This window comes from Capricornis sumatraensis, chromosome 1 (genome assembly GCF_032405125.1).
Source record: "Capricornis sumatraensis isolate serow.1 chromosome 1, serow.2, whole genome shotgun sequence".
Classification (NCBI taxonomy): domain Eukaryota; kingdom Metazoa; phylum Chordata; class Mammalia; order Artiodactyla; family Bovidae; genus Capricornis; species Capricornis sumatraensis.
The window spans coordinates 79,765,487-79,786,881 of NC_091069.1; the positions used below are offsets into that span (position 1 = coordinate 79,765,487).

Genomic DNA, 21,395 nt, shown 5'->3' on the forward strand with positions numbered 1-21,395 from the left:
TCAGCCACTGTTTCCACTGTTTCCCCATCTATTTCCCATGAAGTGATGGGACCAGGTGCCATAATCTTAGTTTTCTGAATGTTGAGCTTTAAGCCAACTTTTTCACTCTCCTCTTTCACTTTCATCAAGAGGCTCTTTAGTTCTTCACTTTCTGCCATAAGGGTGGTATCATCTGCATATCTGAGGTTATTGATATTTCTCCCAGCAATCTTGATTCCAGCTTGTGCTTCCTCCAGCCCAGCATTTCTCATGATGTACTCTGCATAGAAGTTAAATAAGCAGGGTGACAATATACAGCCTTGACGTACTCCTTTTCCTATTTGGAACCAGTCTGTTGTTCCATGTCCAGTTCTAACTGTTGCTTCCTGACCTGCATACAGGTTTCTCAAGAGGCAGGTCAGGTGGTCTGATATGCCCATCTCTTTCAGAATTTTCCACAGTTTATTGTGGTCCACACAGTCAAAGGCTTTGGCATAGTCAATAAAGCAGAAATAGATGTTTTTCTGGAACTCTCTTGCTTTTTTGATGATCCAGTGGATATTGGTAATTTGATTTCTGCCTTTTCTAAAACCAGCTTGAACATCTGGAAGTTCACAGTTTACATATTGCTGAAGCCTGGCTTGGAGAATTTTAAGCATTACTTTACTAATGTGTGAGATGAGTGCAATTATGCAGTAGTTTGAGCATTCTTTGGCATTGCCTTTCTTTGGGATTGGAATGAAAACTGACAATACTTAGTGAATATCACTTAAGCCAGACTGTGTACAGGTACCATAGCAGAATTAAGAGGTTTGACTAGATATAAACAGTTAACATAAGCTTCCAATATATCTCTCTTAGGTGTTCTAAAAATCGGCATATAATTTATCATCCAAAGCAGGACACTATGGGGTGTGAAAGGAGGTACAGTTAATAATTTTGCTAAGAACATCAGGGATAAACTGGGATCAGGCCAGACAAACTCGACTGTACAGTCACCCTAACTAAAAGAAACTGATCTGCCTCAGTCTCTTGCCTCTGACTACCTGAAGCTCATACCCTCCAAGGACTATCCAACCTTGACAGACCAGTTCCTGAGTCCTATGATGGAGAATCAGGAGGAAATGGGGAAAAGGAAAGGGTTATGATAGAGACAAGAGAACTGCTTTCTAAAGTTTTTTGTTTGATTGTTTTGTATGTAGAAGTGCAGAATCAGTATCAATATAGAACAGTAGAGGATGGGAGAAGGGAAAAAAAGAAAAATTGCTAAAGACTGTGTTGCTCTCAAGTCACTTAATCAAAAGAGGTATAATACCCAAGTTATTTGAAAATACTTTTGTTGAACGGACTTTAGACTAACACCCCATTGAGACTGAACCAGAAAGGCTATGGTGCCTGCAATCTGTGGAGTTATACTTTATTTGGGAGAGAAAAAAATTAACAAATAGCTAATAAGATATGATACAAAATTCAGTGCTAAAATTGTAGGATATAAACTACAAACCTGTAGGACTTATGAGAGAAAGATCCAAGGAGGCAACATGAATCAATGTTCCCCTTCTCATCATTATAATTTCTCCTTTAAAAGAATCCAGGGCACAAGTAGAAGCAGAGAAGTCGTGGTTTACATAAATTCATGCTATTTCTCAATCATACATAATAGCAGTACAACAAATCCCCACTAAATTCTGATTGAGATGTCAAATATTAAAGTAAAACCAAACTCCAAGATTGATCAAAATATTATTTACCTTTGACTATCACAATTAAAAATGATGCTTAAATTTTAAGTCTAGGTTCTACTATATCTTTCAGTCAGGAACTATGGGAGCCCCGGGAAATGACAATGTCATGGCAATGACGCAAAAGTCTGGCCCCCACCACCAACGGCTTCAAACAAACCATGAATTTGCCACCAGGAGCAAAATTTGAGCACCACTCCACCTGATTCAGAACAAACAGACTGTGAGCACGTGCAACATCTCCAGTGTACAGAAAACATCCACATTTTCCAACACACCTACACAGACAGAACGATCGGGAGCGTCTTTAATTCCTTCTATGACTATCCCCACTCCCCAGCATATAACACAAATATTAGACTCAAGGCTAGGAGTAGCAAGGAAAGGGTGAGAAAGGAGAACACAGAAGAGAAGAGAGGAATTTCCCTGGCATTCCAGAGGTTGGGACTTCACCTTCTAATAAGGGGGGTATGGGTTTGAACCCTGGTTGGAGAGCTAGGATTCCACATGCCTTGGGGCCAGAAAATCAGAATATACACAGGAAAAGCAAGACTGTAACAAATTCAACAGATGACTTTAAAAATGGTCCACATTAAAAAAATTTTTTTAATACATTAAAAAGATACACACATACAAATACTAAATTCATTCAATCATCAAATATTTTATTCACATCAAGCATTCACAGAGTGTGGCAATACATATAGGCCAAACAAATGTCCAAATATCCACTGTTCTCTGTGGAAAGACTGTCCAAATCCACACTATTTTCCTAAAGACAGAAATACTCAGTTGAGCTTTTTGTGTGACTAATGCTTATTTAAGCAAATTATAAATATCACTATAGCCATAAGCTTGAGAAACACACTGAGTACCTTAGAGAAAGGGCTATGTAAAAAACACAAATCAGTATTACTACTGTATTATTGTGCAAAAAGCAGCACTTCTCAAAAAAGAAAAGAAAACTGAAATAAAACCCACATTTGGTTTTAGACTATTAAAAGACAATGCATTCTTTCACCCCATCCTTGCTCCCTAAATCCCCACTCCATTAGACTGTCAACTACCTTTCAGAAACCCTAGAGAGCCCATTTTCCAGTGACCTTTAATCAGTCTCTTCTGAGACACAATCCACTGGACAGAATTCTTTTCCATTTGCCAAAGTTATTTTCTTGCACTCCAAGTTACCACTTTTAGTTTCAATTTCTACCATGAACTTATAAAACTCATTGCTCGTCAATTTGGAGAAATGCTACCTTTAATAAATATAGTAGAATAGGCATAAATTCCTGTGTGACTGTTTACTAAATATTAATTTTTAAGCAAGTTATTTTTATCTGAGTATCAGTTTCCTCGCCACTTGCAAAATTGTTCAGAAGACTAAATGGGAAGAATACTCACAAAGTCCCTAACACTGAAAGGGATGCAAAAAAAAAAAAAAAAAAGGTAGCTATCTGAAAGAAGATAAAGAAGTACTATTCAGAATTTGCTGGGAGGAGGAAGGCTTGCTTGGCACATCGTCTGCTAAAACTTGAAAGCATCTAAATTAAGCACATCCCTTCACATATAGAAAGGTGGGAGAAACTAGCAGGTTTATAACAAAGACATAAACTACATTCTGGTATGAATACCTTGGTGAAGTATTAATACATGTTATGAATCTAGAAAGGATAATAGGGTTTATTTCGGTCTTTCCTCATGATGACAGCACCTTCTTTTATCAAAAAGAATCATTACAACTCCATAATTTTTTATTTCAAATAAAAATTTTTTAAGTGAATTAAAAAGAGATGTCTTCTAAATGTTCCTTCCATGGTAAATAGTAAGCAAATGCAGAGGACTCTGTTTATGGCTTAGGGGCATGTTTACCCAATATTGTGTCAAAAGAAAAAACCGCCCTGACAACTTGGAGCCAGGAAGTCGGACAATTGGAAACATATAGCTCAGAAAACTACTATCTAGAGACCTAACCTACCCCTGGAAATCTTTCCTAACTACCCTCCAGAAGTCTTTCTAATGAAGCCTACACATACAAACATACACACACGCTGCAATTCTCAAGACGGCCTACGAGCCAAATCCAGACCAGTGTTGCATACCATCACCAGCTCCCCACTTTCACTGGGGCCTCCTACAGTCTCAACTGTTGGTTGCTCAGGTGTGTCTGACTCTTTTGCAACCCAATGGACTGTAGCCTGCCAGGTTCCTCTGTCCATGGAATTCTCCAAGCAAGAACACTGGAGTGGTTAGCATTCCCTTCTCCATGGGATCCTTATAGTCACAGGGCTGCTGACCATTACCTATCCCTGCTAACTGAACCTTAAAATTTATTTTTCAACAGAACTTATAAATTATCTATGCTCAAGCTCAATTTTCTCCCATTGACTGAGTTTTTAACCACTTTATACTCCCACAACCTAATATAGGCCTAGAATGATTTGATCTTTGACTTCTTTCAAGTGTACTGGGGGAATTAACAGAATAATATCTAACAGTGATGTGAGTTCCTTGGACAAAAGCACTGTTTAAAAATAAAATACTTTATATTTTTTCAGTAGTAAAATTAATTGCTCCTTTTCCTACAGTATTATCCTAAGCAATTTGAGATTTTATCACAGCTTTCAGTCAAAACAAAAAAAATTATCACTCAATTTGGAAATTAAAGAGTATTCACTTTTTTCAAAATAAAAATGACACTGCCCAATACAATAAAAAAAATCAAATGCTAAAAAGTATAAAGAAGAAAGTGATAATCATCCATAACTCCAATACTCCAACAAAACACTGTGAACATTTAGACACAGTTCTATGCATAGACCTTTTCATACTGCTCATGGGGTTCTCAAGGCAAGAATGCTGGAGTGGTCTGCCATTCCCTTCTCCAGTGGACCACACTTAGTCTGGACATGACTTAGCGACTGAACAACAACAACTATGCATCTACATACCTCACTTTGACTTTTCACTTTCATGCATTGGAGAAGGAAATGGCAACCCACTCCAGTGTTCTTGCCTGGAGAATCCCAGGGATGGGGGAGCCTGGTGGGCTGCCGTCTATGGGGTCACACAGAGTCGGACACGACTGAAGCGACAGCAGCAGCACCAGCAGCTACTTCATTAGTATACATGTACTTTACAGAAATAGAATCATATTCCCTGTAGTAATTTTTTAACCTAATATGCTTTAAAGCCTTGTACAGCTACAAAATATTCCATTTCATGAAATATCCATAATTAACCAGTCATCTAAAATTAAAGATTTATTTTTTTCCAGTTATTCACTGTGCTATGATGAATTCCTTTATATTCCACCTTTAGATTTTGGCTTCATTATTTCTTAGAAAGAGAATTATTAATCAGATGATATGGGTACTGAAAATTATGAAAAATATTGCCAGACTGCCTCTAGAAAAGTAGAATCAATTTACCCTCCCACCAATGGTAGATGAGAATGCACATGTACCTACAATTCACTGATTATTGTTTATCTTTGCTCATCTTCACCAATTTGATAATAATTCTCACTGTTTTAATTGCATTTCATTACTTCTTTACTAGTAAAATAATCATTTGATGTCTTTATAGAGCATTGGCATTGTTTTTGTGAATTACTTTTTTCTAATTTTCACTATGCTTTGTCTTTTTCTTATAGATCTACAGCCTGCTTTTGCTATTTCTTTGTGGGAGCTCTTCACACAATAAAGAGAATATATCTTTGTCCGCGTATATGTCATAAATAATAATTACCAGTTTGTCATTTCTCCTTCAACTTTTTTGCTACTTTTTGAATAAGGTGACTTTAAATCTTTATTTAGTCAATCTATTTTTAAATTCATAGGACTTGGGTCACACTTAGAAAGGCCTTATTTATTTCAATATCTTAAAAGTATTCATCTGAAATATCTAGAAGTGTTTGAATTTGTTAATTAAATATTTAACTATCTTAAATTAATTTTGGTAATTACATAGTATAAAGGAAGAGATTTGATTTTTTTTTTCTAAATTCCTAGACAGTACTATTTATTGAAGAATTCATCCCTTCTAATCCCACTGAAATTCCACCTTTATCACATAATAAATCACATATATTTTTGTCTTTCTAAAGTTTCTTTTCTAAAACACTGATTTAGATATGTATTTCATACTACATATGATTTCATAATTTCATAATACATATTTCATATTACATATAATATACTTTTCATAATGTGACTTTGCACTATGTTTTCATGTACAGAATAATGTAAAACATTAAAACACAAAAATATTTCCTATTTTGTGTTATTTTCCAGTATCAAAGATATTGAAAAGGTCTTAGAATAAATGAGACATGATATTAGTATTAACAAAATACTAATACAAATATTACCTACAGTTTACACAGTATTTTCACATTACCTAATATTATGTTTACTACACTAAAAGATAGTTATTGTTTCTTATTCAATTTTAAACAGTTAAGATCTGTTTAAAAACTTGCCTACAATCACACAGCAAGTAACCGGCAGGGCTAAAACCTCAGCTTCATATTCCAGAATGCTTCCATGACCCCACTACGTTAAAAATAGAGCAATTACCCACAAAAGCCCAAAGTTCTCATTTTTTAATCAAACACTCTTACCAAGAATATATACATATACCTACATAAATGTATATATTCTACATACATAGATATAAACACAATATGCCTTTATTTGAATGAGGAAAAACTTTAAATCCAATCTGACACTCCTGAAGCTGAAATAATTCCACCAATAATTACAGACCTTAACTACATAACACAATAAAAATGAAAAAGAAAAACTAAAAATTTGGATTGTATTTCCTAAGAGACAGTCAACTTTGGTCTCCCAAATATAGATAGAAATTGAAAACATTTTTTATTTCAACAAGAATCTTTGCTTAATTACTAACCCAAAATAGATGAGTTTTGGATACATCACAAAACAGGTCCCACTATGAGACCCCTAGAAAGAACCAAGAAGCAGGAGACTGCAGCTGTGTGCATTAAAAGTCCAGGTTAGACCCAGGATTGTTAGGGAGAAAAAAAAAATCACCATGTTCACATGTAAGAATATACAAGGTAGAAAGTCTATAAATTTCTCTAGGTTGATGTCATGAGACATCAACCATCACAAAGTTCTGTTGTGTAGCTCAGCGAGAAGAAAAAAATTATTTCAAAGAATAGCAGAAGGAATGTTACCAATACATTTCTCAAATTTAAGTGGCACTGTTGTGCTAGCCAGGACTCCTGATTCACAGTAGATTATTGCAATAATATACAGTAAATATTGACTTCCAAAGCCTTTAATGGCTTATACACATTATATTGTATATATTGTATCAATAAATTGTATGAGAAGTATTAATCATCTGTCCATGCTGACAAAAGAACAACGTGATTAAAAATAAGAGAGAGAGTTCAAATGAAGCAATTATATTTCCCGCACCGAAGACATTTTATAGATAGCAAACAGTTGTACTATATACTATGCAGTAAAATTTGGATTAAGGGCTGAAGAGAATCATTTTTTCAAAAAAATCATTTCAGTAAGGAAAGAGATGAGGTGGAGAAAGAGAAAGTGCTTTCAGAAGAGATAGGGCATGATGGGGTTTCTTTGATTGGAGTTCAGGGACTGGCTGGAAAGGAGGCTCAGCCCACAGAGAAAACAGAAGCCAGAGATCTGCCACAGAATACTCTCTTGTGACCCAAAGTATCTGCGTGACATGTTACATGAAACACAAAAGAAGCCAGCACCTCGTCTGAAGTGAAGGATGCATCCTATACTTATCCCTAGGGAGCCTGATGGCATCTCTTTCCAGGCACAATGGATCAATAGCAGACACGATCTTTCCACAAAGTAGCTTTGATACTTTAAAAAGAAGTATGTTCTCAAGTACCAGACTCCAAAGACAAAATATGTACACCTATCCCTAGTTAGAGGTAAGCAAAAAAGAAGTTTGACTTTCAAAATAATTTGTCACAACAGTAAATATAAGTATATAATAAGACTGGGGTCGTATCCTATAGAGCAATGAATTATTATGCAGAAAAGACTGTGTGAGATTCATTTTAATTTCTCCCTACAACATTCAAAGGAATGCAAATACTGAAAGGATATCTCAAAAACATTAAACACTTTGCAAGTCATACATTTAAAATAATAGAGGCAAACATAAGGAATATTTTCTTTTCTAATATATCACCAATAAGAAAATATCTAGAGGTTTCATTTATTTTCCAAAATTAAAGATTTTTCCAAATCTTTTTGATGAGAGTACAAACAACTTCAAGCAGTAAGACTGATCCTCTCCTCTTTGAAAATTTATAATGAATAAAAGCATTACTTGTTTTTGAAGTTAACTGGAAATTGAGATTAATGGTTCCAGTAAACACAAATATATTTTATATATATTCTCATATGTATGTTTTGTATAAACACGTACAGGGGGTTGTTAACTATAAAGTACTTTAATTAAATTATTTTTTTTTATTATCAGGAAGTTCTGTTAACCCAGAAACTAATTCCTGAATAAACGGATAATTCCACCTACTGGTTCTCTCCCGGTATCATATTAAAAACGTTTTTTCCTCATCCCAAATATTCTTCAGCATGATAGTAGTGTTCTACTATGGTGATGATTTAGGAACTGTTTTTCCTGTATAGAAATGTCTCTATAAAGATTAACAAGACCAAAAGTATTCCTGTATTTAAAGCTAGAAGTATGAAAATTAAAATGATACTTACAATTAAAAAATGAACTAAACACATCAGTCAAGAAAATCTATTTATTAGTGAATTGCTGAATATAGTAAATGTATAAGAAATAAATCAGAGATAAACGTTTAAACATACATTTTTCTTGTTTACTTTATGAAAGCTTAGGCTTACTATTCAAGTTATTTATTCCAATTATATTGAGCTGTGAGATAGACTTGTGGTTGCAGCGCCCTCTGCTGGGCCTTCCTGTCACAAATTCAATTTAATCGTGCCTGCTCAGTGGTGTCCAACTCTGCGACACCGTGGATTGTAGCCCACCAGGCTGTTATGTCCGCGGAATGTTCCAGGCAAGAATACTGGAGTCAGTTGCCATTTCCTACCAGGGGATCTTCCCAATCCAGGGACTGAATCCGTGTCTCCTGTGTCTCCTGCACTGGCAGGCAGATTCTTTAGCTCTGAGTCACCTGGGAAGCCCGTAATGTCACTACTACAGTACAATCAAATACTTGAGACATCAAGTGAAAAACCACTTTTTCAAAACTTGATCACTTTAAGCCTTGACAAACATTATATGAAAGTTATAATCAAGACATACTTTATCAGGACTTTACCAATTTTACATTAAGTGGAAATATCATTATAGATTTTTCTTAAAGAATAATATAAATACTACAAAACATGCTTTAATAAGCTTTATTTTTATCACCTCTTCTATTAGAAGTTACTGAATTATTACTTAGGCTATACATTCAGGTTTTTAAGACCGTATTTATGACAAAACATTTTAGTAAATTACTATGTCTGTAATTTGATCTATTTTTCCCACGTTTACTTTTACAACATCAAGATAATCCTTGATAATACTATCTTCATTATTAGAAAAAAACTGCAAAGCTTTATAGGTACTCAGCACTGTAACAACAGATTCATTTACTGAGTATCAACTATGAGGGATGTAGTATGTTATACACGTCAATACATGATATCCAGTTCTAAGAGATGAAAAAAACCGAGGCTCCTGGAGATAATATAAAATGGCTCGAGATTAATTTCGGAACCAAGAAACTAGGTGGTTCTAATTCCAAAGACTCAAGTCTTTCTACCAAACAATGGGCAGCAGTGGGGGAAAAAAAAAACCAACCATACAATATCTCCATTTGTCAATGCAACAACAACTTGAGGGGGAGGGTAGGTGCAGACAAGTTGATGGGGAAAAAATGTTTGAGAAGTATATATATATTATTCATATACAAAATAATAGCTTAGACCTTAAGGAAAAAATTTTTTTTTACTTAATGCTGCCAGCTAGTGGCCCTATCTCATACTGAGCCACTGGGAACAATACTTGATTTTCACATTACCAAACCAAAAATCCATATTCAGGGCTTCCTGGCAGTCCAGTGGTTAAGACTCTGCACTTCTGCTGCAGAGGTGCGGGTTCCACACCTGCATGGGGAACTAAGATCCTGCATGTCATGTGGCATGGCCAAAAAACAAAAATTTTTTTAATTCACATATAGCATTTCAGGATGATGTTCCTAAATTACACATGCATAAGCCTGACCTGCTTGCCTGGTGGCTCAGATGGGAAAGAATCCACCTGCAATGCTAGAGACCTGGGTTCGATCCCTGGGTTGGGAAGATGCCCTGGAGGAGGGCATGGCAACCCACTTCAGTATTCTTGCCTGAAGGATTCCCATAGACAGAGGAGCCTGCCGGGCTACAGTCCATAGAGTCACAAAGAGTTGGACACAACTGAGCGACTAAACACACCAAAGCCTGACTTAATGATATTTACATTATCAAAGAACTAAAGGAGAACGTCTCAACCACCATTAGCATTCCTTACCCAGACCCAACCAGTCCATCCTAAAGGAGATCAGTCCTGAGTGTTCACTGGAAGGACTGATGTTGAAGCTGAAACTCCAATGGTTTGGCCACTTGATGTGAAGAGCTGACTCATGTGAAAAGACCCTGATGCTGGGAAAGATTGAGGGCAGGAGTATTGGCATCACCGACTCAGTGGACATGAGTTTCGGTTGGCTCCAGGAGTTGGTGATGGACAGGGAGCCCCTGGAGTGCTGCAGTCCATGGGGTCGCAAAGAGTCGGACATGACTGAGCGACTGAACTGAACTGAACTGAACTGAACCCAGACCTTGCCCCAATCCCCAGTAAAAATATTGGGAAAGAATTCAGCCAGCATCAGCATATAAAAACTAAAAGGTATGCCTATTACTGTCCATAAAAACTAAAATTACATTATTTTAAATATTTTAGGATAATTTTAAGGTATTTATACTTCTAAGTGACAAAATACATAAATATTTTTCTCGGCAATCAAAAGCTTGCCATAATGTGGGCATAAGAACAAGATTATTGCCTGAGTATTGCTGGACATTATTCTATGCTGATCTAAAATGAGTACTTCTTGCTGAGTATGTTATTTTAGTTCATACAATAAGTGGTTACAGTTATACAATTTCTTTTGAGAAGAAAAGCACTTGAAGATAGTTTTCACATTTAAAATGGTCATATTTCATTGATAATCCACTATCTTAAGGAAAACAGCCTATGCAGCACACAGAAAGAAGTACACAGCCTCTATCATGGTACACTGTTTAACATCATGATATAAAGATGCTCTTGTTTGATCTCTCTCATTGTATGACATTATGATTATACGATTTTCTCAGAGGAGAAATCCATCATGATGTAATTAAAGGCTTAGATCAAAAGATAATATATTCTACAATATTATAATAATGAATAAAACAGAAATATTCTACTAAAGTATATTAGCAGCAAGGAAAAATGTTCTGGGTTTATTCTCCAGTGAAAGAGAGAATAAGCAAGAAGTGGAAATGCACACACCCAAAACACAGCAAAGAAGGGAGAGACAGCCCCTCTGTTGGACTGAATAACTGAAAAGGTCAAAATGGAAACAAGAAACAAAAGGGATACTACTAGAGAATCCAGGGTTCCTTCTGTCCTACCTAGCTCAATCAAAATAGTTTATTTTACTACATCAGAATAATCCTTAATAATATTAACTTCATTATTAGAAAAAACTTAAATGCTTTAGAGGTACTCATCACAGGTAATAATAAAAAATTTCATTTACTGAGTATAAACTATGAGAATGTAGTACACTACACACTTTATATACATTATATTCAGTTTTAAGACATGAAAAAGAATGAGGCCCTGGAGACAATATAAATTGCTCAAGATTAATTTCAGAACCAAGATTCAAATGCAGGTGGGTCTTACACACATAAAACTGCCAAGTATAAAACCTGCCTTATCCCACTTAGTAGGTACATCTTATATGAGGCTTATTATGCAGCTAAAAACAGCAGGAGTTTCTATGATACACCCACATACATACGCTAGTCAATAAACACTGAAAAAAAAAACAATTAAAAATTGACTTTAAAAACACTAAAATTATTTCTATAAAGTAAGTATATAACTTACAGACATTTCCTGTATTGTCAAAGCTGGTAAGAACATCTTCAACATTCAAAGATCCACTATTATGCCTAGAAAGGAATAAAACATTTTCTTTAATGACTCTGACATATTAACATTTATTAATTATTTAAAGCTGAGACCATGTATTGTGATATATTGAACACTAACAAACCTTTCCATGTTGTGTTTCTAAAGTATTTCTGCCCACTAGCTGCTGCTGCTGCTGCTGCTGCTGCTGCTGCTAAGTCGCTTCAGTCATGTCCGACTCTGTGCGACCCCATAGACGGCAGCCCACCAGGCTCCCCCGTCCCTGGGATTCTCCAGGCAAGAACACTGGAGTGGGTTGCCATTTCCTTCTCCAATGCATGAAAGTGAAAAGTGAAAGGGGAGTCACTCAGTCGTGTCCGACTCTTAGTGACCCCATCGACTGCAGCCTACCAGGCTCCTCCGTCCATGGGATTTTCCAGGCAAGAGTACTAGAGTGGGTTGCCATTTCCTTCTCCAGCTGCCCACTAGAGGGAGAAGGAAATGAACAGACTAGTCTTTGGGATATTTAATGCAATGACATTTCTTGATGATTAATCTACATTTTAAAGTACTAATAATTATTTTATTATTTTAATTATATGTGTGAGATAAATTATTTATCTTTTCAGAGACAACAAAACTCCACACTTCGAGAGTCTAAAACTAAAAATAAGTAATCGACCTCCATGACCACACTCCATGACACATAATTTCCTCTTTAATGGCCCAACAAATTCATAACTTTAGTCACAAAGAACTAACCAACTTTCAAGTCTGCACATTCCATTTATAGGGAGTTCTGTGTGTCAGGGAGCAAATGTTTTGTATCTTGCCCACTGATCTTAATTCTGTTCCTTTTCATCTCTCTTCACCTGATGGCCCTTTAAATATTTGATAACTGCTATTTTACTAATAGTTATAAAAGATACTATTCTTCATAAACAAATGAACCCAACTGTCAATAGGTCATTGAGTCTGAGTTAACTTTCCAGCGGTGATTTTAAAAAGCTGTTGCTAATACATCTACAATCTTCTACATGCTCCCCTATATAACTTACAGCTGTAGTTCTTTAGGATGCCAAAGCCTTGGACTGTGTGGATCACAATAAACTGTGGAAAATTCTGAAAGAGATGGGAATACCAGACCACCTGACCTGCCTCTTGAGAAACCTGTATGCAGGTCAGGAAGCAACAGTTAGAACTGGACACAGAACAACAGACTGGTTCCAGACAGGAAAAGGAGTATGTCAAGGCTGTATCTTGTCACCCTGTTTATTTAACTTCTATGCAGAGTACATCATGAGAATCACTGGGCTGGAGGAAGCACAAGCTGGAATCAAGATTGCCGGGAGAAATATCAATAACCTCAGATATGCAGATGACACCACCCTTGTGGCAGAAAGTGAAGAGGAACTAAAAAGCCTCTTGATGAAAGTGAAAGAGGAGAGTGAAAAAGTTGGCTTAAAGCTCAACATTCAGAAAACAAAGATAATGGCATCTGGTCCCATCACTTCATGGGAAATAGATAGGGAAACAGTGGAAACAGGGTCAGACTTTATTTTGGGGGGCTTCAAAATCACTGCAGGTGGTGACTGCAGCCATGAAATTAAGACGCTTACTCCTTGGAAGGAAAGTTATAACCAACCTAGACAGCATATTGAAAAGCGGAGATATTACTTTGCCAACAAAGGTCCGTCTAGTCAAGGCTATGGTTTTTGCAGTGGTCATGTATGGATGTGAGAGTTGGACTTTGAAGAAAGCTGAGCACCGAAGAATTGATGCTTTTGAACTGTGGTGTTGGAGAAGACTCTTGAGAGTCCCTTGGACTGCAAGGACATCCAACCAGTCCATCCTAAAGGAGATCAGTCCTGGGTGTTCACTGGAAGGACTGATGCTGAAGCTGAAACTCCAGTACTTTGGCCACCTCATGCGAACAGTTGACTCATTGGAAAAGACCCTGATGCTAGGAGGGATTGGGGGCAGGAGGAGAAGGGGATGACACAAGATGAGATGGCTGGATGGCATCACCGACTCAATGGACATGAGTTTGAGTGAACTCCAGGAGTTGGTGATGGACAGGGAGACCTGGCGTGCTGTGATTCATGGGGTCGCAAAGCGTCAGACACGACTGAGCGACTGAACTGAACTGAACTGAACTGAACTGAATAGTTTACAATAAGCATTAATGATTCACAATAAAATTTACTTCAACACTACTTTGTCACAAAAACTTATCATGAACGATGCACACTGTTATGGACTGAGCTGTGCCCCCTCAAAATTCATATGCTGAAGCCCTAACCACCCCCCACCCCTCAGAAGGGCCTTCAAAGAGGTAATCAGGTTAAAATTGGGTCATTAGGGTGGGCCCTAATGCAAAACGACTGTTGTCCTTACACAAAAAGGAGATTAGCACACACAGAGTCAACAAGGCATGTGCACAGAAGGACAACCATGGGAAGAGGCAGCAAGAGCACAGCCACATGAATGTCAAGGAGGCCTTGGATGAAACCAAGCCTGCAACACCTAGATCTAAGGCTCCCAGACTCCAAACTGTGAGCAAATAAACCCACGTTAAAGCCAGCCAAACTGCAGTGTTTTGTTCTGGGAGCCCTAGAGAGCTAATAGATACAGTAAGAATATACATGTCAACTGCAATACCCTTCCCAGAAAAACTTTTTATTTCTATCGCAGAGACCTAGTTCTTTCAAAGAGTGATGAAGGGAGAGTGCAGAAAGTTATCTGCAATTACTATTGGCCTCAACAGTATCCTAACCTAAGGCAATGAAGCTATCAACCACAAATCCAACTTTCATCACTGGTACAAAGATTCTGAATCTTCTCTGTGGATGCAAGATTCTAGAAGAGGTTATTTACGCTAACATGGAAAAAACACCATAGCACACATGTCAAGAGAAAAAAGAACAAAGCATTTAACATCTAAAACACAAGATGAAGCTATTAAAACAACCAGCAATACAGTATAGAGCTCACATTTTTTTTCCTAAAGATCAAAGCAATATATAGCTTCCTCAAGGAAAAACTGCCCATAATCCTATCATACAGAGATAACCACAGTTAATAGTTTGGTTTATAGCCTTCAAATCTTATGCTACGTTCACAAACCTGTCATTAAATAGCAGAGCACATTGTCCATACTATTTTGCAATTTGTACTTTTTTCATTTAACATATTATAAAGTTTCTCACATTATTAAATATTCTCCTGCAACATGATTTTAATGGCTGCCAAGTAGTCCAGTAAATAACTGCACCACAAGTTGTTCAACCAACATCTTATGTTGGATTTTTAGATTATGCCCACTATTGCGCTTTATGCATATTACTTCAACAAACATCCTTGTAGAAATAGCATTGAGATCTTTTCTGATTATTTCCTTAAAATACCTAAAAGAGCAATTGCTTTACGGTCTAGTTTTAATAAAGAGATTCTCTCATGCACTTTGTCTCTCTCTCTCTCTATCTGGATGAAATAAACATTTGAAAAGAAATCTGAGACAAGAGTGGAAAAAAAAGGTACATATATTTTGCAACAAGTTAAATATTTCTAAACATCAGAAACTGGGATAATTAAGGTAAAATACATGTTTAAAAGTTAAAGGCAGTATTCAAAACAGAAAGTGACACAAAACTCATCTTCTTGAAAGCCAAGAACAGAAAGCCAAGAATCCTTATTTGTTGAAGCCAAGAACAGAAAGTAAACCCTGTGACATTAAATCAAATCAGGGATAGGGAAACAGGAGAACTAATCCCATACCTCTAAAAACTTACAAGAAGAAAAACAATTATCTATGAAGTTGAGAAACCCTAAAAGATGGCATCTCATGAAAGGAAAAGTTCAACAATCATTGTCCTCAATGGTATAAAGATTAGTGCTAATTGTAAGAAAACTACCATGGACACAGTGTGGTAAATATTCAGTTTGATTATTTCAAGTTTCCTTTCCTTTGCTCCAAACCCAAGGATTGTTCTTTGTTCAGAATCATCTACTTTATTCAGGCTTCCCTGGTGGCTCAGGAGTGCAGAAGTCGCCTGCTAACGCAGGAGATGCAGGTTCAAGACCTGGGTCAGGAAGATGCCCAGGAAAAAGAAATGGCAACCCTGAAAAACTCCATGGACATAGAAGTCTGGCAGGCTATAGTCTATAGGATTGCAAAGAGTCAGACACGACTTAGCAATTGAACAACAACAATAATATCTACTTTATTCAAGTGTCAACTCTATAAGATCTTGTCTACCCTTAATCTTCCAACTGTTTACCTAAGCAGGTAAACAGTTTTGCTTGGATAATGTGGTTGGACAGTAATACCTACTGTACTGGAACTTCTCAACTTCTCAAGAAGGAAGGAAACTTCTCAAACTTCAATCTTTCCATTACACTGATAATTCATGTTATATAACGACAACAACTTTTTGCTAACATAGCCAACATATAAAAAGTTCACTCCATGTTTCTCCTAAATTTCAAAGCTTTAACTTGTTTCCTAGGTCTTTAACCACAAAAAAGAAATGATAATTATGTGACATGATAGGGGTATTAGCTAACAGTATTGTGCTGATCATTTTGCAATAGATAAGTGATTGAAGTCAACACAGTATATATATAAAATTTACACAATGGTATAATTATATCTCAATAAAGCTGAAAGAAAATTTACCAGAAGCCAGTTTCTTCCTCAGAAAGTCAACCAACCTTTTTTACAAGCACCTAAAGCTATGCTAGAGAAGGCAATAGCAACCCACTCCAGTACTCTTGCCTGGAAAATCCCATGGACAGAGGAGCCTGGCAGGCTGCAGTTCATGGGGTCACTAAGAGTCGGACACAACTGACTTCACTTTCACTTTTCACTTTCATGCACTGGAGAAGGAAATGGCACTCCACTCCAGTGTTCTTGCCTGGAGAATCCCAGGGACAGGGAAGTCTGGTGGGCTGCCGTCCATGGGGTTGCACAGAGTTGGACACGACTGAAGCGACTTAGCAGTAGCAGCAGCAAAGCTATGCTAGAACTAAGGACCTTTGATTTTTTTCCCAGGAATGGCCCATGGAGTAAGAAATAAGGAGCAAGTCACTAGGGCAATTAATTATTTGAAGAGTTAAAAAAAAAAGCTACCAGAGAAAAATTTGAAGCCTACCTGGTGGCTCAGATGGTAAAGAAACCACCTGCAATGGAGAAGACGTGGGTTCAATCCCTGATTTGGGAAGATCTCCTGGAGAAGGGAATGGCAACCCGCTCCAGTACTCTTTCCTGGAGAATTCCATGGACAGAGGAGCCTGGTGGGCTACAGTCCATGGGGTTTCAAAGAGTCAGACATGACTGGACAACTTTCACTCATAAAGGTACAAGAGATTGAAACTAGAGGTTAAAAGTAAACGAGGGCTAAATATGGCACCATAACACACAAACAACAAATTAAAAAGAAAATAGATACACTGAACTTGAACAAAACTGAAAACTATACACCAAAGGACACTATCAAGAAAGTGAAAGATAAACCACAAGATGAGACAAATTATTTGCAAATCACATATCTGATATGGTTCAAGTATCCAGAATATATAAAGAACTCTCACAATTCAACAACAGAGAAAAACAACTTTAATAAAAATGGGCAAGGGACTTGAAGAGACATTTCTGCAAATAAGATATATAAATGGCCAATGAGCACATGAAAAAACGTAAAACACACTTAGTCACTGGGGGACTACAAATCAAAACAACAGTAAGATATCATTTCACACTAGAATGGTAATAATAAAAATAATAATAATACAGGAAAAATCATAGAAGCTTGCATGCATGGGGAGAAACTAGAACTCTCTTATATTCCTAGTAGGCAAAATGGCACAGCCACTGCAGAAAACAATTTGGCCATTCTTTAAAAAGTTAAAAAAAGAATTACTATATGACCCAGTAATCTTGCCCCTGAGGACACACCTATGAGATTTATAAAGTTATATATTCACATATAATCTTGCCCCTCAGGACACACCTTAGAGAATTTAAAAATTATATATTCACATAAAAACTTCTACATGAATGTTCATAGCATTATTTTTCTCTACTTTAAAAAAAATCATTTTATTTCTGGCTATGCTGGGTCTTCACTGCTGCACGTAAGCTTTCTCTAGTTGTGGCAGGCAATCTTTTCATTGTGGTGGCTTCTGTTGTTACAGAGCATGGGATGGAGGCATGCGGGCTTCAGTAGTTGGGTATATGGGTTCAGTAGTTGTGGTTCACAGGCTGTAGAGTGTGGGCTCATTGGTTGTGGTACATGGGCTAAGTTGCTCTGAATCATGTGGGCTCTCAGTTCCCTGACTAAACCCGAGTTCCCTGCACTGGCAGGCAGATTCTTATCCACTGGATCACCAAGTAAGTCTCTTAGCAGCATTATTCATAATAGCCAAAAAGTAGAAATTACCCAAATGTTCATCAACTGATGAATGGATAGACAAAGGATGGTATTGTCCATACACTGGAATATTATTCAGCCATAAAAAAGGAATGGAGTATTGATATATGCTGTTAACATAGATTAATCAAAACACACTATGTTAAGTGAAAGAAGCCAAACATAAAAGGGCATATATCATATGATTCTACTTACATAAAATGTCCAGAATAGGCAAATCTATATAGATAGAAAGTTGATAAGTGGTTGCCAAGAGGAAGAGGAAGGAGTAAGATGGAGAGTTACTAGTGATAGGAATGGGGCTTCATTTCATGGTGATGAAAAGTTTTTGAAATTAGAGCATGGTGATGGTTCCACAACATTGTAAATGTACTAAAAACCACTAATTGCACAATTTAAAGTGGTTAAAATGATTACTTTTTACCTTGATTACAAAAAAAAGTGGTCCCCCAAAATTAGAAAAAGTAAGCCAGAGAGTGGAATGGGCTGCATAAGAACAAAGATTTTCAAAAGGACAAGGTTTAAAAAACATGATTCTAGATGCAACTTACTTTGGAGCTCTTTCAAAAATAAATGGCTAAAGCCTTATTTTTTCAGTCTTACATCTACTAGTTAGAGGAAACTAGATTTGTACATTATTTGAAGATTAAAATATGAACATTTAAAAATATCAAGGGAACATTTTGATTTATTGAAACTCTGATTATATGTATATGCAAGCAAACTATATAATCATGATTGGAGATTAAAATAATCTAGAAAATTAGATTATAATTGGCCCATATCTGTGATTTAAGCTTCATGAAAATATGACCCAATGAATTACTTTTTATATACACTGCATCACACTTTGAAGGTGCTATAAAGTTCCTTCTGCAGTTTGTTGTGATCCACACAGACAAAGGCTTTTGCAAAGTCAATGAAGCAGAAGTAGATGTTTTTTTGGAATTCCCTTGCTTTCTTGACAAGCCAACTAATGCTGGCAATTTGATCTCTGGTTCCTCTACCTTTTCTAAATCGAGCTTGTACACCTGGAAGTTCTCGGTTCACATACTGTTGAAGCCTAGCTTGAAGAAGGATTTTGACCCCAACCTTACCTGCATGTGAAATGAGCACAACTGTCTCATGGTTTGAACATTCTTTGGCACAATACTCTCACTTTCTTTGGTATTGGAATGAAAACCGACCTTTTCCAGTCCTGTGGCCACTGCTGTTTTCCAAATTTACTAACGTAATGAGTGCAGCACTTTTAACAGCATCATCTTTTAGGATTTGCTGAAGCTGAAGCTCTAGTATCTTGGCCACCTGATTTAAAGAGCTGACTCATTGGAAAAGATCCCAATACTGGGAAAGATTGAAGGTAAAAGGGGAAGGAGGTGGCAGAGGATGAGATGGTTAACTAGCATCACCGACTCAATGGACATGAATCTGAGCAAACGCCAGAGTAGTGAAGGACAGCGAAGCCTGGCTGCAGGCTGCAGGCCACAGGGCTGCGAAGAGTCAGACACGACTTAGCTACTGAACACAACATACACATAAAGTTCCTTCTAAAATACAAAATAAAATACAAGAGAACAAAAGCTGTTTTAATAGCCACCCCTGCTGTTAATATTACTAACACTAAAACTGTACTTTTTAAATATAAATTCAGTATCCACACTTGCCTCAGTTGCCAATCTTGCCAAGTTTTAAAGGGGTACCTATGATACCCTACATGTATAAGGACAATCTGTCACATATATAATTTCATAAGCAAACCATTCCATCCCAAGTTTTTATTTACTGAACACTCACAGGGTACATGCGCTTCCCTGGTGGCTCAGCTGGTAAAGAATCTGCCTGCAATGCAGGAGAGCCTGGTTCAATTCCTAAGTCAGGGAGACCCCCTGGAGATGGCAATGGCAATGATTTGCTTGTGAAATTATATGTGTGACAGATCTCAATCCCTTCATCTGTAAAATGAATACAAGACTGCCTTACAAGAGGCAGGATGTGCAGAAGTTAAAAGTTCAAGCTGCGACTATCATTATATAACATGTTACTGACGAGATAGCTGAGGGAAGGGTCCACGGAACTCCTCGTATACTTTTACAACTTCCTAAGAGTCTGTAATTAATTCAAAACAAAATTTTTTTAAGTACAGGTGAGAAATCAGACCACCAGTGTTTGAATAGGGTCACAATCGATTATTGGCTGTGTGACCTCAATCAATTTACTTATATTCTCTTCTGTAAAATGAAGATAAAAACAGCATTTACCCATAAGACGCTGTGTGAATTAAACAAGCTAGTACATATAAACCACTCACAAAAGTGCTTGTCACGAGGCCCGGCACTCAACTGTCAGCCATTATTAATGTTGCTATGATTATATATTTTTATTCTAAGATCATAATTCAGCTCTAGAATTCTATATGTTTACTGATGTGGAGAGATACCAGCTAGTTTGAAAAAAAGAGAAAAAATCTTGGCAACCATTGTGCCAAACTTCTAGCTCAGCCATCTGTCTTCTTTCTATAAAGAATCTTTCTATAGGATTTAGTGTAATATTTACATAGAAATATTTATTCTTTCAAAAACGGTTATATCACAAAGAGCCACACTGCTGGAGAAGAGTCTTGCTTCTACATCAAGGTCATCTCCACCAAGTGTTCTCCAAGTGGAGAACAATGTCTTATTTTGAAAGCTCCTAAGAACAGAAGAATTCACATTTTCTCTGGCTAAGTCTTACCAGGGCCTTGAAGATGTCAGGAGGTTATTCTTGGCACAGTTCACACTTACTGCCTCTTATCACGGTGGAGGCAGAGATAAGTTTTACAGCTTTATACCTTACTGTTTCTCCTTCTCTTTAATATCCTTACAGACTCTATCTTCCAATTGTTTAATTATGCTATACCTGGCATACAGTAAGTATTTAATACACTTTTCTTTCCTTCCTAATCGAGGACTAAGCTAATCGCCTCCATCACAAATGCCAGGTAATTGAGGTATTCTAATTAGACTTTCACAGTGTATGTACA

General features: G+C 36.9%; 1 protein-coding gene across 1 annotated transcript in view; it reads right to left on the minus strand.

The window, feature by feature from the left end:
* The window catches only part of CAMKMT (calmodulin-lysine N-methyltransferase), a 416,282-nt gene that overhangs the window by 379,184 nt on the left and 15,703 nt on the right, over window positions 1-21,395 (minus strand). Inside the window, exon 3 of the mRNA XM_068984795.1 lies at window positions 11,922-11,986. Coding sequence (XP_068840896.1) covers window positions 11,922-11,986 — 65 coding nt within the window. The remainder of the gene's footprint in view (window positions 1-11,921; window positions 11,987-21,395) is intronic.